The sequence below is a fragment of the Zalophus californianus genome, chromosome 8 (genome assembly GCF_009762305.2).
Source record: "Zalophus californianus isolate mZalCal1 chromosome 8, mZalCal1.pri.v2, whole genome shotgun sequence".
Classification (NCBI taxonomy): domain Eukaryota; kingdom Metazoa; phylum Chordata; class Mammalia; order Carnivora; family Otariidae; genus Zalophus; species Zalophus californianus.
Genome location: NC_045602.1, coordinates 112774702 through 112787972, shown reverse-complemented (window position 1 = coordinate 112787972; position 13271 = coordinate 112774702). Strand labels below are relative to the sequence as shown.

The window sequence follows — 13271 nt, the reverse complement described above, 5'->3', positions numbered from 1 at the left end:
TCTCTAGCTTGATCTCCTGTCACCACTCAGAGGCCTTTAGTTTTGGGCTCCAGGACTTCCTCTCTCTGACTCTGTCTGTCTGTCTGTCTCTGTCTCTCTCTCACACACACAGTTAAGTAGTACACTAAGTAGCACTTGACAAGCCCTTTGCACATAATAAACATCATATATTTGTTATTGTCACTAGTCTATGTTCAGTAAATATTGATTGAGCTACCCAGTCAATGCTGAGCACTACATGACGCTCTGGGATACAATAGTGAATGAAAAAGATCTGGCCTCATCTTGTAGTTTATTCGTCTCTGTATCCCCAGCCCCCAGCACATGGAGAGACAGGATGGATGTTCAAGGCATGAAGGCATGTTTGTGCCATGGTGTTTGATGAAGCTCAGGGCCGTGCAGTGACTTTCCTAAGACCACACAACAAAACAAGTGTAAGACAAAACCAAGGCTGTGGACACATGACAAGGAATGAAATAGACACAGATGTCTGGCAATGGCTGGCTCTCCAGAGAGATGGGCCACAGGCACACACTGCCCAGGGCAGAACTGGAGGTAGGTTAGGAGAGAGAACAAGGGAGGCTATCTCATATGCTCCTTCCAGGGGGGAAGGAAGTTTCTCTCACAACCCCTTCTCCCCAGCCTCAGCTCCCTTCTCAAGATAAAAGAGGCTGATCCTTAGCAAAGGTCAGGGGCTCAAAGAGGGAAAGAGAATGTAGAGAGGATGAGGGACTCAGTGAGAGGTGAGGGACTCAGTAAGAAGTAGGGGGCTCCTGAGAGAGGGAGGGGCTCAGCCATGGGTGAGGGCTGAGAGAGAGAGAGAGACTGGAGTCTGTGGAGAAGGTGGGGGCTCAGCAAGATGAGTATTTATGTACTTATGGTTAGGGGCTCCATGAAGGGGATGGAGACCCGGAGAGGAGGTTGAGGATACAATGAGGAAATGACGGCTCAGTGAAGGCAAGGGTCTTCAGCCAGAGGGGTGGGGGGTTGAGGGAGTGATGGAGAGTCGGATCAGGAGTTTGAGGGACTGCAGGAGGTGGTGCTTTCTGGGGAGGCGATGGGGTTTCAGCGAGCGGCCTGGGGTCTCAGAGAGAGAAGGGAACTCCGGAAGGAGACAGGGGCTCTCCATCCTGCAGGGGTCCGCAATCTGCAGAGCCAGCCCTTGGGGCGGGCGGGTGCCCCCTCCCAGCCACTTATCACCCCCGCCCCCGACTGCGGCGCAGGCGCCGACAGAACCAGCTTCTGCTCGGCTCTCGCTCTGGCTCCCGCTCGGCGGAGACAGCAGGCAGAGAGGTGAGCTCAGCCCTGCTCCACGCGCGCCCCGACCCCCACCCCGCCTTTTCCCGGGTTCCGGGGAACCCCACCTCAGCCCGCATCCCCAGCGCGGCCACGTCCAGCCTCGGACGGGACAGCGGCGCCCAAGCCTTGGTGTGCCTCGGGATTCGGGAGGTGAGGTCCCAGAGAAGTGGCGGGGGGCAGAGATCTCACCAGCCCCGTCTCCCGGAGATACCTCAGTGCTGAGAGGATGGGCAGAGGCTTCAGAAAACAAGACCCCTATCCATGTCTTTACTAAAAACCTATTCCCACCCTTCCATGCCTCAGTTTCCCCCTGCGGGAAAGAATGAGGTTAATCTCGACCAGGGAACTGGTGGTCCGGTCAGAAACAGTGGTGCGGTGGAGAGTGGGAGGAATTGGCCCGATCTCGCTGGCCTCGCCCCCCAAGAGGGGTCCCTTCTCCCAGCCCCGGCAGCGCCGGACACTGGAGTGGGCAGGTCTGGGGGTCTGGGAAGGAGAACTGAGTGAGGCCGTGCAGGCAAGAGATTCCCATCCATCTTCAGGCCCTCGCGCCTGTCACCCTCGCGTACTCCTCCCTCCGCTCGCCTCCGCTGCAGTCTCCCCCCTCGGACCCTGTAGCCCCCTCCTCTTCCCGTTCCTTTCACACTGAGCTCCTCCCCCCCCCCCAGTCTAGGGACACCTCCCCAGCTGTTCCTATGGCAACCCACGTCCCGGGTACCCGCGCCGGGTTCGGAGCATCCTCTCTCTCCCTCCCCCTGACCGCCAGACGCCTTCCTGCAACCTTAACACGGGAGGAGGAGGGGCCAGGCCGAGGGGGAGGCAGCGTCAAGGTCACCTTCCTTCTTCAGTGCTAGCAAGATTGAGCGATTAGGTATATTTGGGGGACAGGGACAGTGAGTTGCAGGGAAGGAGCTAACCCAGACCAACAATTCCTGAGCCTCTCTTCCCTGCCTCCTCCCCTAGGGTCTTTAATTAATAGTTGCTGCTTTGACTCTGACTGCCTCCGGGCCCCCATTCATTCTGCCCACCCGGGCCTCCAAAGCGCCTGGGCCGGGGGCGGTTCCCGCAGTGGCCACACCCCCTTGGAGCCCCGCCCACCCGCCTCCCAGAGAGATTCCTGCTCTCTCGCGGGACCACTTGGCTCCCTCCTCTTTCGTTTTTGGTCTCTTCCTGTTTCCAATTCTCTGTCCAAAACATATATATATATGTTAGTCTTTTCCTTTTCTTCTCTTTTTCCCTGAGTTGTGGGTGAGGGTTGTGCACTTTAGGCGCTTGTGTGGATCCGTGCGGGCTCCAAGAATCACCCCAACACACACTTTGGCTGTGTGTGTGTGTGTGTGTGTGTGTGTGTGTTTCTCCGTGGAGTGTCTTTGTGTGTGGTGTGTCTGTGTGTCTGTTTCTCTGTGCCATGTGTGTTTGTCTGAATATGTCTCTAGGTGGTATATGAGTGCCTGTCTGGGTATGTCTCTGTCATGTTTGTGTATTGGTGGTGTGTGTCCCTGGTGTGTGTGTATGTGCATCAATCTGTAATATGTCTCTGTTTGATTTGTGTGTGTGTGTGTATGCCTGCCTGCCTGTCTGTGCTGTGTGGGTATGTGCGTGCTGGTGAGTCTCTCTGTGCAGGAAATTGAAAGCCACATCTGATTGAAATTGGGGGGGGTCTAGAAATTTGTCTTACCCTGTAGTGTAAGCACTGAAGCATTTTTAAAAAAGATTTTATGTATTTAGTGAGAGAGAGAGCCCGTGAGGGGTAAAGGGAGAGGGAGAGAAAGAATCTCAAGTGGTCTCCGCATGCTGAGCACTTGGGGGTTCAATCTTACAACCCTGAGATCATGACCTGAGCTGAAATCAAGAGTGGGAAGCTCAACTGACTGAGCCACCCAGGTGCCCTGCTCATTGCTTTATTTTGTTTGAAGCTGCTCAGGGGTGCTGACGCAGGAGCCCAGTCCTTCCCCAGCACAAATGCCCCCCCTCCCCACACCCGCCCTTTCCCTCATCCCCTACTTTAGTTTTAGTCCTATCCGTGTGTAGATACACAAGTACTTTCCATTACCAGGTCCTCAGTGTCTCCGTCTGTGAAAAGAGAGATTTTTAAGATTAGTGGTTGCCAGAGGCAGGGCAAAATGCGTGAAGGGGGTCAAGGTACAAACTCCAGTTATAAAATAAATAAGTCACGAGGATATAATGTATCACATGGTGACTGTAGTTAATAATACCATATTATATATCTGAACGTTGCTAAGAGAGTAGCTCTTAAAAGTTCTCTCACAAGGAAAGACATTTATTGGTAACTAAGTACGGTGACAGATGTTAACTAGACTTATTATGGTGATCATTACAAATACCGAATCATTATGTTCTATACTTGAAACGAATATGATGTTATATGTCAAGTATCCCTCAATAAAAAAAAATGTATTATTCAAAAAGGAGGGGTTCTTAGATAGGTTTCCCTAGAAATCTAAACACCCTTGAGCCTAAGAGGGCCCCTGGCTTTCACCTCCTTTGAAGTCAAGATGACTTGGGACATGGAGGTTATTACCTCGTGAGGGGCAGCCCTGGGAAGGGATTTTTTAGAGCCTTGCACCTTGGGAGCTCAGCCTCATTAGACAAGTGTCAGCCATGACAGTTACTCCCAAGAGTACCCGGAAGAGGGGAAGATTTTGAGAAAAGATGGGGATAAGAACCTCTTACTCTAGATATGGGGCTCAAAAAGTTTAGGACCGAAATAATAATGAAGAAATTACAGTAATAGTAATGACAACTGGTACCATTTCTTGGCCTCAGATACAGTAACTGTGTGAAGCAGGAGTGATTATTAGACCTGCTCTACAGGTAAGGAACCCAAGTTTTGGAGAGGTGAAAGCATTTGTCTAGGGTCACACAGCCAGGAAGTGGTAGATCTGGGATTCCGATCCAGAGAGTCAGGCTCCCAGAACCCACAGTCCCAGCCACTGGGTGGCCTCCAGGTTAAACAAGCACATTTACTGGCATATACAATTGGTAAGCACTGGCCTTAGCGCCCGTGTGCATTGGCTCATTCACAGTGTGCGTAGGGAAAGACAAACCAGTATCTAGAAGGCCAGGCTGTGTTACGAGCGTGGTTATCTAAAATGGGAGGAAAAGCAGACGACGCACAAAGATTCAGGGGCCCTGGGAGGGTCGCACGGATCCCTCCCTCTGTCCACTGCACCTTGCTTCCCCCCGCAGAGATCCGCAATGCCAGGCTGTGACCATTCCTGCAGCTGTAGCCGTGGCCCCAATGTGGAAGAAGGCAGATGGTATGGGGTCCGCTCCTACCTGCACCTCTTCTATGAAGACTGTGCAGGTACGGCCCTCAGTGATGACCCTGAGGGGCCTCCCATCCTGTGTCCCCGCCGACCCTGGCCCTCACTGTGCTGGAAGGTAAGGCCAGAGGAGGAGCAACTCCTGGGATTTCGTGTGGCTGCAGGGAGGAGATGGAATCAGTGGCTAGGAAGAAGAGGGACGGTATAGCAGGTGCAAGCAACAAAAACCCAATTAGGGGGGACCTGGCTGGCTCAGCTGGTAGAGCATGTGACTCTTGATCTCATGGTTGTGAGTTCAAGCCCCACCTTGGCCCCGGAGCCCACTTAAAAAAAAAATGGCAAATGGCTACTCTTGGTAAGTCATTCAAAACCATACAAATTTGGGGCACCTGGCCGGCTCGGTTGGTAGAACGTGCGACTCTTGATCTGGGGGTTATAGGTTTGAGCCCCACACTGGGGATAGAGATTACCTAAAAAGAAAAAAAAAAGGAAAAAAAAACCTCAAATGGGTTTAAACAAGAAAGGGAAAAGATCACTCATTTTATTGAAAAGACCAGAGGCTGAGCAACTTCAGGCAAAGTTCAATCCAGCCATTCAAGATTTCTCTTAGTCATCAGGCTCCCCATGGTGCCCCCACCCTTGTGGCCCCTTTAGCTTCAGGATCTATGCGCATGTTCCCCAGGTAGCTGCTACCATGCTGATCCACAGCGTTTCACTCTACACCATCCACAGGACATCAGAATTTCCTCCAGTATTTCCTTCAGAAAAGAAACACTGCTTTCCATTTCATTTCCAGGAGTCCTGTCAAGCATTGCTTTGGCTCTGATTGGGTCACTTGCCCGTCTCTGAACTAATTACTGTGGCCGGGGGGGGGGGGTAGTAGACACTGACTGGCAGGCAGTGGAGTTCATCTCAGTTAAATCTTACCATGGCTTCACAATGATATATTGGGGTACTGTTGCCAGTCAGTGTCTCCAACAGCCAGGAAGAGCGGTCAGTGAGGGCACAGAGTGTAGGGAAAGGGTGGTGACAGTAAGCGGAGACCCTACAACAAGCATGGCTCTTTGCCAAATACCGTAAGGAGACTGAGGCAGAGGGTCCTTCCCCTCAGCTTTCAAAGGGCTTCACTCTAGTGGGGACGCAAAGTGCCAAGATATAGAGAGTGAATGCACAACCTCAGGCCAAATAATCAGAGGGTGCCAGGAGAGGAAATGCTCTCAGTACCTGGGGTGATCAGGGAAGACTCTCAGGAGAAAGTGAGTATGTATTTTAAAACTTTGAGCATCTTCTAGTTGCCAGGCAATGTGCTACACTCTTGCGGACAGAGAATTTAAGATGTGGTCCCTGTCCTTTAGGAGTTCCTAGCTGTGGTTCATTAGTCATTCTGCAAACATTCACTCAGCTACTGCTCTGTACCAGTGCCATGCTAAGAAGACACCTGGTAACCCAAAACAGACAGTGTCGGTTCTCATGGCTCTCCAGACTCTCATTCCAGTGGGGCAGGCAGATATCACTTACCTGGTAGCGGAAGTACTTGTTCGAGTGTGCACCAAGGTGAGCACACTGAAGAACAAATGTGCACAGTGTTTGTACAAATGAAAAGCAGGGGACCTGACCCAGGCCAGGGGTATCCTGGAAGGCTTCCCTGAGGAGGTGGGGTTTGAGATGAGATCTGAGGGATGTGTAGGAGTTAACCTGACTGAGAGATAGAAGGCAGACAGGACAGAGAGATGAGATGGGACCCAAATAATGATGGAAGGAAAAACCTACTGCTAAGTGGGAGTTGGAAAGGACATTGATCTAGGGGCCCCAAGATTCCAAATAGAACGTGACAGTGTGTGCCCCTCATCAGTTTGATCCTAGAAAGTGTGTTCTGTGACTCCCCTGTGATTCCTATCTCTTAAGGTTAGATCAAGGCATTACCTTTAAGTCCATTTGGGATTACTAGTCAGGCTGACCCTGACTACCTCCCAATCTGTCTGCCTCTCTCCAGATCAGTCTGTCTTCGGGGACCCTGCTTCTGCTGCTGGGAGTGGCAGCCCTGACCACCGGCTATGCAGTGCCCCCCAAGCTGGAGGGCATCGGAGAGGGGGAATTCCTGGTGTTGGATCAGCGGGCAGCTGATTACAACCAGGCTCTGAGCACCTGCCGCTTGGCAGGCACAGCGCTCTGCATGGCGGCTGGGATCCTGCTGGCCATTTGCCTGTTCTGGGCCATGACTGGCTGGCTGAGCCCGGACACCAAGGCAGAACCCTTGGACACTGAAGCTGATGGCCACGTGGAGATCTTCGGGGATGAACCAGAGCAGCAGCTGTCCCCCATCTTCCGCGATGCCAATGGCCAGTGTTGGTTTTCACCACCTACCAGCCCCTTCGGGCAATCCTCTGTGCAGACCATCCAGCCCAAGCGGGACTCTTGAGCTGTCCACAAGGCCAGGGGAGGAGCCAGACCTGGGGTCTGGACCATTCCTCTGTCCCACCACACCCTGCCCTCCAATAGTCGCCCTAACTTCTCCCTTTCAGCGGGACCCTTCTACCTATGCCCCCAGAAGACCCAACTCCAGCTCAAGAGAGTCTGGAGCTCAAATCCCAGTGTCCCTTCCCAAGTATTGGGCCCCAACTTTCCCCAAGTCCTCCCAAACCTTCCCACGCACCCCTCCTTCCCCAGACCCTTCAGGAGCAGAAAACATCCCCCTCAATCTATCCCCATTCTACTCTGTGTGGCCCCGGGCAAGCCCCTTTTCCTTTCAGACCATCAGTTCCTGTCTCTGTACTATGAGGGGTTTGGATCAGATTCTAGAGTTCCATGGCTTTGCTATTCTCCCCAGTTATAAACATGACTCTCCATAGACAGTTGGGGGGAGGGGTAGCGGAGTCTTTCTCATCCCCTGACCCCTTCCTCCGTCAGCTGCTCCAAGATGCCTTCCTTGAGGATGGGTCAAAAACACTCACCTGGACTTCCCTTCCAGGATGGTGCGAAAACAGTCACCTCCTACAAAATGTTTTCTATGTGCATTTTGCATCAGGGCCCCCCAGTCCAGCCCATCATGGGCGTTTATTAGCCTCGGTTTACAGACGAGGTGGCTGAGGGAGGCCGGCAGTCCGTGGGAATTTGGACCCACATCTTCCACCTCCTCTCGGGCCAACTCTCGTTCTACAGCTGGAACAGGGGACCTGCTGGACACTTTCCTGGCTTCCAGGGGACCTCTAGGGGTGGGAGACAGTTGGTCCAGAGAGCCCGGTTGGAGGCCTGATGGTCCTAGGTAGCTCAGAAGATAATTTGGACGTGTATTTAAATGGTCTCTAAGATTGGGGCGCCTGGGTGGCTCAGTCGTTGAGCGTCTGCCTTCGGCTCAGGTCATGATCCCAGGGTCCTGGGATCGAGCCCCGCATCGGGCTCCCTGCTCCGCGGGGAGCCTGCTTCTCCCTCTCCCACTCCCCCTGCTTGTGTTCCCTCTCTTGCTGTTGTCTCTCTGTCAAATAAATAAATAAAATCTTAAAAAAAATAAATTAAATGGTCTCTAAGAGCCAAGGGGCAGGAGTACTGGGATGTCTTTGCCCCTCAAAATCCACTCACATAGAAACCATCACCCACAGGTCCTGACCTGTAACAAATGTGTCCTGCTGGGGGCACCAGCACCTCCATCCTGCAGGCTCCCCAGACAGACGCATCATCTCCGTTCTTACCACTAGGGGGAGCTCCAAGACAGCTGGAGAGAGCCGCCGGCGCCTCGCCCCCACCCCCGCCCCTACCCTCCCCCCTCGGTTGCACCTCCAGCCTGGACAGGTCTCCTGGGAAGGTCCTCCGTTCTCCCCCACCAGGCAGGCACTGCTGCCCTTGTGCCCCCACGCCCCTTCCCCATCCGGCAACCCTTCCATCTTACCTTCCCTTTCAATAAACAGCTGGGACGGGACGGATACTGACTTTGCTGCTTCTCTCCCTGACCGTGGGGCATGGGTAGAGAGGAAAAAAGACTGTTAGGAGCTCCTACCGTGTGCTGGGCACTTAAATCCACTATTTCTCATTAGCTCCTCACCGTAACTCTTTGAGAAAGGGGACTATAATCTTCATTTTACAGATGGGTTAACTAGTGGTCGGAGAAATGAGGTGGATTTAAATGCTCACTTGTTGGGGGGGGGGCGCCTGGGTGACTCTGTCGATTTCCTGTCTGCCTTCAGCTGAGGTCATGATCCCAGCCTCCTGGGATGGAACCCCGAATTGGGTTCCTTGCTCAGTGAGGGGTCCGCGTGCTTCCCTCCTTCTACTGCTCCCCCTGCTTGTGTTCTCTCTCTCTCTCTCTGTCGAAAAAAGAAATAAAATCTTTTAAAAAATTAAAAAAATAATAAATGCTAACTTGTTGGGAAGGAAATGTCTCTACCGTCTTGACAACCTACTGCCCCCCTCCCTGAGAGGACATGAAGCCCATGAAGGCTGGAGCTCTGGCAGAGGGAGCTGGAGCCAAAGCTGGGATCTTTTCCAGGGCAATTCGAGCAGCTAACTCCTATGAGCACTTACCAGAGGCCAGGTGCTGTTCTCAGTGCCCTACAGACACACATTCGTTCACTTACCCTCACAACAATCTAGGAGGTAAGGACTCTTATTCCCAAATTTGGCTCCCAGGAGGCAGGTTTGTATTTCCAACCGTGTTCACCTACCTGTTGAGTCCCGGCTCAACTATCCCAAACTGTTCCTGGCAACCCTCCCCTCCAGACCTGCCCCTGCTGCACCACCCGCCCCTTAGAGGGTGGCAGTTCCAGCTCCTTGCTGACTCTAGCCAGACCCTTGGAGCGATCCTTGGCTCCTGTCCTCCCTCACCCTCTGAATCCCACCCAGTGGCTAGCCAACCTCGCAAATACAGCCTGACCCAGCCACTTCTCTCTGTCCTCACAGCTTCTCCCTGGCCTGAGCCACCATCGCCTCTCCCTGGTCTCCCGGCTTTTCCCTTCTGACCCTCCCTTTTCCCTCTCTTCCCCTGTGACCTCAACTCTCTCCCTTCCCATCTCCTCTTCCACCAGACCGGCCTCCTGGTTTTTCCTCCAACATCAAGGCCAGCTCTTGCATGGGGCCTTTGCAGAGCTCTTCCCTCTGCTGTACACTTTCCCTGGCTCACTACCTGGCCACCGCCCTCAGTCTGTTCGAGTCTGCACAAATGCCCCCCTGTCAGCAAGGCCTTCCCTGAGCAGCCTGTTTTAAAATGCGACACCCCCCTACCCATTCCCCGTGCACTTTGAAGTTTGGTTTTTGCTCTCCTATAGCATTTATCACCTTTCAGTATACTATATAACTTACATATTTGTTATATTAGTATTTATCTGTCTACCCCTGCCACAATATGATCTCTGCAAGAATGAGAATCTTTGCTCCCTTTGTTTACTGACATATCCCAAGGAAAAAATGCCTGGCACAGAGTAGATGCTCGATAAAAATGTGTTGAATAAATCAATCGTAGTTTTCTAGATAAGGACAGTGAGGCTTGGGAACATCGAGTAGCTTGCCCAAGGATGCACAGGTAGCAAGGGGTGAAGCTGGCGTTCAAATGCAAGCAGTCGAACTCCTGAGTCCATAGCCTGTGCCACTGAGTTGCACTGCCCCTTGGTTTGAAGGCACAGAGCTGGGGAGACAACATCAAATGCCCATAAACCTATTTAGGAATGTTTGTTGCCCTGTGGAAATGTGAGTACAGTGTGAACAGATTTTTTTTTTCTCCAGAGAGGTTAGAATCCAAATTTGTATATGAGATGGACCCATTTTTTAAACACCTGTATCTGTTTCAAAAGTTGACTAAGCACTGAGCAAGAAGAAACATTCCCAGGGACAGCTTCAACTCAAGAGTGGCCCTGTGTGACCTGTGACCTGAACACTCTGAGTTAGTGCCCACAGCTGGGCAGGACCAGGGATGGAATTTCACACAGACAAAATGGCCCCGGAAATGGAGGTAGGCCTCCACCCCCAGAATATCCGTGTCACATTAGCTTTCCGTCCCAGCTGCCATGGAGGAAGCCAACCCTGGTCTGTAACCTCAATAAATCCCAGGCCCCCACAAAGCCCCGTCCCCACAGAGTTTCTCTTTTCAGAGAAGCAGAATCCAATAACCAAAGTTAATTCCCACCGAGGCCAACTGTCGTGTGAATCCTTAAAGAATGTTAAAGGGGGCTGTGTCACTGTCATACTTGGCTAGGGGGGATGTGTACTGGGTTCAATACTGTTTCGCCAAAGTTCATGTCCACCTGGAGTCTGCGAATGTGACTTTATTTGGAAATAGGGTCTTTGCATATATAATAAAGTTAAGATGAGTTCTCATTGGATTAAGATGGGCCCTAATCCAATAACTGGCCCTAGTAAGAAAGGGAAAGGGAGATTTGGACATGCCAGACACACAGAGGGCAGATGCCACGTGAAGACAGAGGCAGAGTCTGGAGTGATGTGTCTATAAGCCCAGGAGTGCCAATGGTTGCCTGTAACCAGAAGCTAGAAGAAGCAAGGAAGTCTTCTTCCCTTAAGATTTCAGAGGGAGGGTGGCCTTGCCAACTCCTTGATTTCAGACTTCCAGCCTCCTAAACTGTGACACAATACATTTTTGTTGTTTTAAGCCGTGTAGTTTGTAGTACTATGTAGAGTAGCCTGATCTTGGGAAAGCCGAAGCGAAGACACGCTCCAAAATACCTGACCAGCACTCTTCAGAAGTGCCAACATCACAAAAGACAAGGAAAGACCAGGAAACTGTCACTGATTGTAGGACAGTGAGCAGGCATGGCTGAAGAGTATATACGAATTCTCTCTATTGTCTCTGTAACTCTTCCACAAATCTAACATTACTTTTTAGCTCTCTGGTCGCGGGCACAGAAGCGAGGCAACCAAGGGGATGTCATCATTTGGAAAGCGTTGCAATAAGATGCCCGCCACTGTGTCTCTCAGGCCTACCACCTTCAGAAGTCGACCTGAGGCAAATGTGGCTATCCTGCCAAGCAGAAGAGAAGGTATAACTGGGGTGCCAAGGTAACAAGACGAAATACCACTGGGACCTGACGAATGAGGCACCTAAAAATTGTTTACCACAGATTCAGGCCTGGATTCCGTGAAGGAACACCACCTCAGCCCAGGAGGGCTTCTGTTGCAGCCTCCAGTCCATCTGAAGGATTTCAATGACGAGTCACACAAGAAATGTTCTGGTTTAAAATAAAATAAAATAATTTTATTTTGTTAAGTAAAAAAAGATAATAATACAGCTGTTCTTGTCAAGACGGAGTAACAGGAATCAGGGTCACCCTCCCATCTGAGAAAAACAAAGGACGGACCAGGAAACAAGGGAGTGAGGGGAGCCCTACAGCGACCCCAGCTGACTTCCCTGGGAGTTGCCAGGCTGCGGCTCGGATTGTAATACTCTCAATGAGGAAACAAGTAGACAGAAAATCAGTAAGGGTATCAGTAAGGGCAGATTTGGACGACGCTATCACCCAACCTAATTGACATTTGCAGGATGCTCCACCCGCAACAGCAGAATACACAAGGCCTTGGGCCTTGGTGGCTTCTGGAGACCCAAGGGGCGCTCAGGACACTGAGCTGAAGAGACACAGAGCCCATAGCTGCCTCGGGTGCCCTCTGGTGTTCCTTCGAGGTGGTGGCAGCTCAGCTGGTTGACCGCTTCCCCCACCTCAGAGGGAAGCTGGGTTTCCTGTTGCAAGCATTTCCTCCTCTCTGAGGTGGACTGACCCGGAGGCGGGGGTGGGGTGGGGGGGGCGCTAATGGTCTTGTGGGGGGAGGTTCACCTTCTGCTCCACCCCTTTCTTTCCCAGAGCCTGAGCTCCAAGAGGCTGCCCCTCTTTCCCATTGAGTCTCCCGTCCCTACCGACCCAGGGGAAGAGGTGACTTCCCCAGCCCAGCTTCAGAGGAGCTCCTCCACCTCATCCCTGACTGGATCAAAGAAGGCATGATCTGAGGCCACTGTCCGGCCTCTGGGGGTGCTGTGTCAGGGCAGGGAGCTGAGATGCCCCAGGGCGAGACAGAGAAACGAAGTCATATTGATAGAGATGGGGAAGGTGTTAGTGGAGGTGCGGTGCGAGAGCCAGCCGTGAGGCAGACAGGCGACCAGCAACATTCACGCCCCGACTCTTCATCCCAAATTGAGAGCAGGCTGAGAGGAGGGCAGCCTGCCAGGGTTCAAGTCCACTGTGTGAGCCCAGGCGATCCCTCATCCCTCTGAGTCTCAGTTTCTTTTCCTCTAAAATAGTGCCAACAAGGGGTGTCTGGGTGGCTTAGTCCATTAAGCATCTGCCTTCGGCTCAGGTCATGATCCCAGGGTCCTGGGATCGAGCCCGGCATTGTGCTCCCTGCTCCGTGGGGAGTCTGCTTCTCCCTCTCCCACTCCCCTTGCTTGTGCTCTCTCTCTCGGACAAATAAAGAAATTAATTATTTGAAAAAATTTTTTTAGAAATAGAGCCAACAAGAATGCCCATCTCTTGAGACAGTTTGAAGACCGAGGAGCTACACATAGTGCTTGGCACATAGGAGTGCCCGATAGATGCTAGCTGGGGTTCTGCCAGAGGAGAAATCTGAGGTTCAGATTAGCAGGCAACGCACAAGTGATAATTATGGAGGACTCGGACGCAGTCCTGCCCCCCATCACAGTCTAATGGAAAGGAAGGCCCTGCAGACGGACAATGGCAGCATATCAGAGCCGGGGCTGCGGCT

At 52.2% G+C, this 13271-nt stretch overlaps 1 protein-coding gene and 1 pseudogene across 2 annotated transcripts; both read left to right on the top strand.

Moving 5' to 3' along the window:
* The first annotated feature begins 1162 nt into the window (after positions 1 to 1162).
* NRSN2 (neurensin 2) lies at positions 1163 to 8012 on the top strand. Of its 2 annotated transcripts, none has more exons than XM_027622457.2 (3): positions 1163 to 1293; positions 4507 to 4701; positions 6577 to 8012. In XM_027622457.2, the coding sequence occupies exons 2-3, from the start codon at positions 4516 to 4518 to the stop codon at positions 7000 to 7002; spliced, it is 612 nt and encodes a 203-aa protein (XP_027478258.1). In that variant the 5' UTR covers positions 1163 to 1293; positions 4507 to 4515; the 3' UTR covers positions 7003 to 8012. The 2 variants fall into 2 exon arrangements, with proteins under 2 accessions (XP_027478258.1, XP_027478259.1); XM_027622458.2 differs by lacking the exon at positions 1163 to 1293 and adding an exon at positions 1314 to 1449.
* A 2500-nt stretch (positions 8013 to 10512) lies between these two features.
* LOC113938483 lies at positions 10513 to 11729 on the top strand (annotated as a pseudogene).
* The last annotated feature ends 1542 nt before the right edge of the window (positions 11730 to 13271 follow it).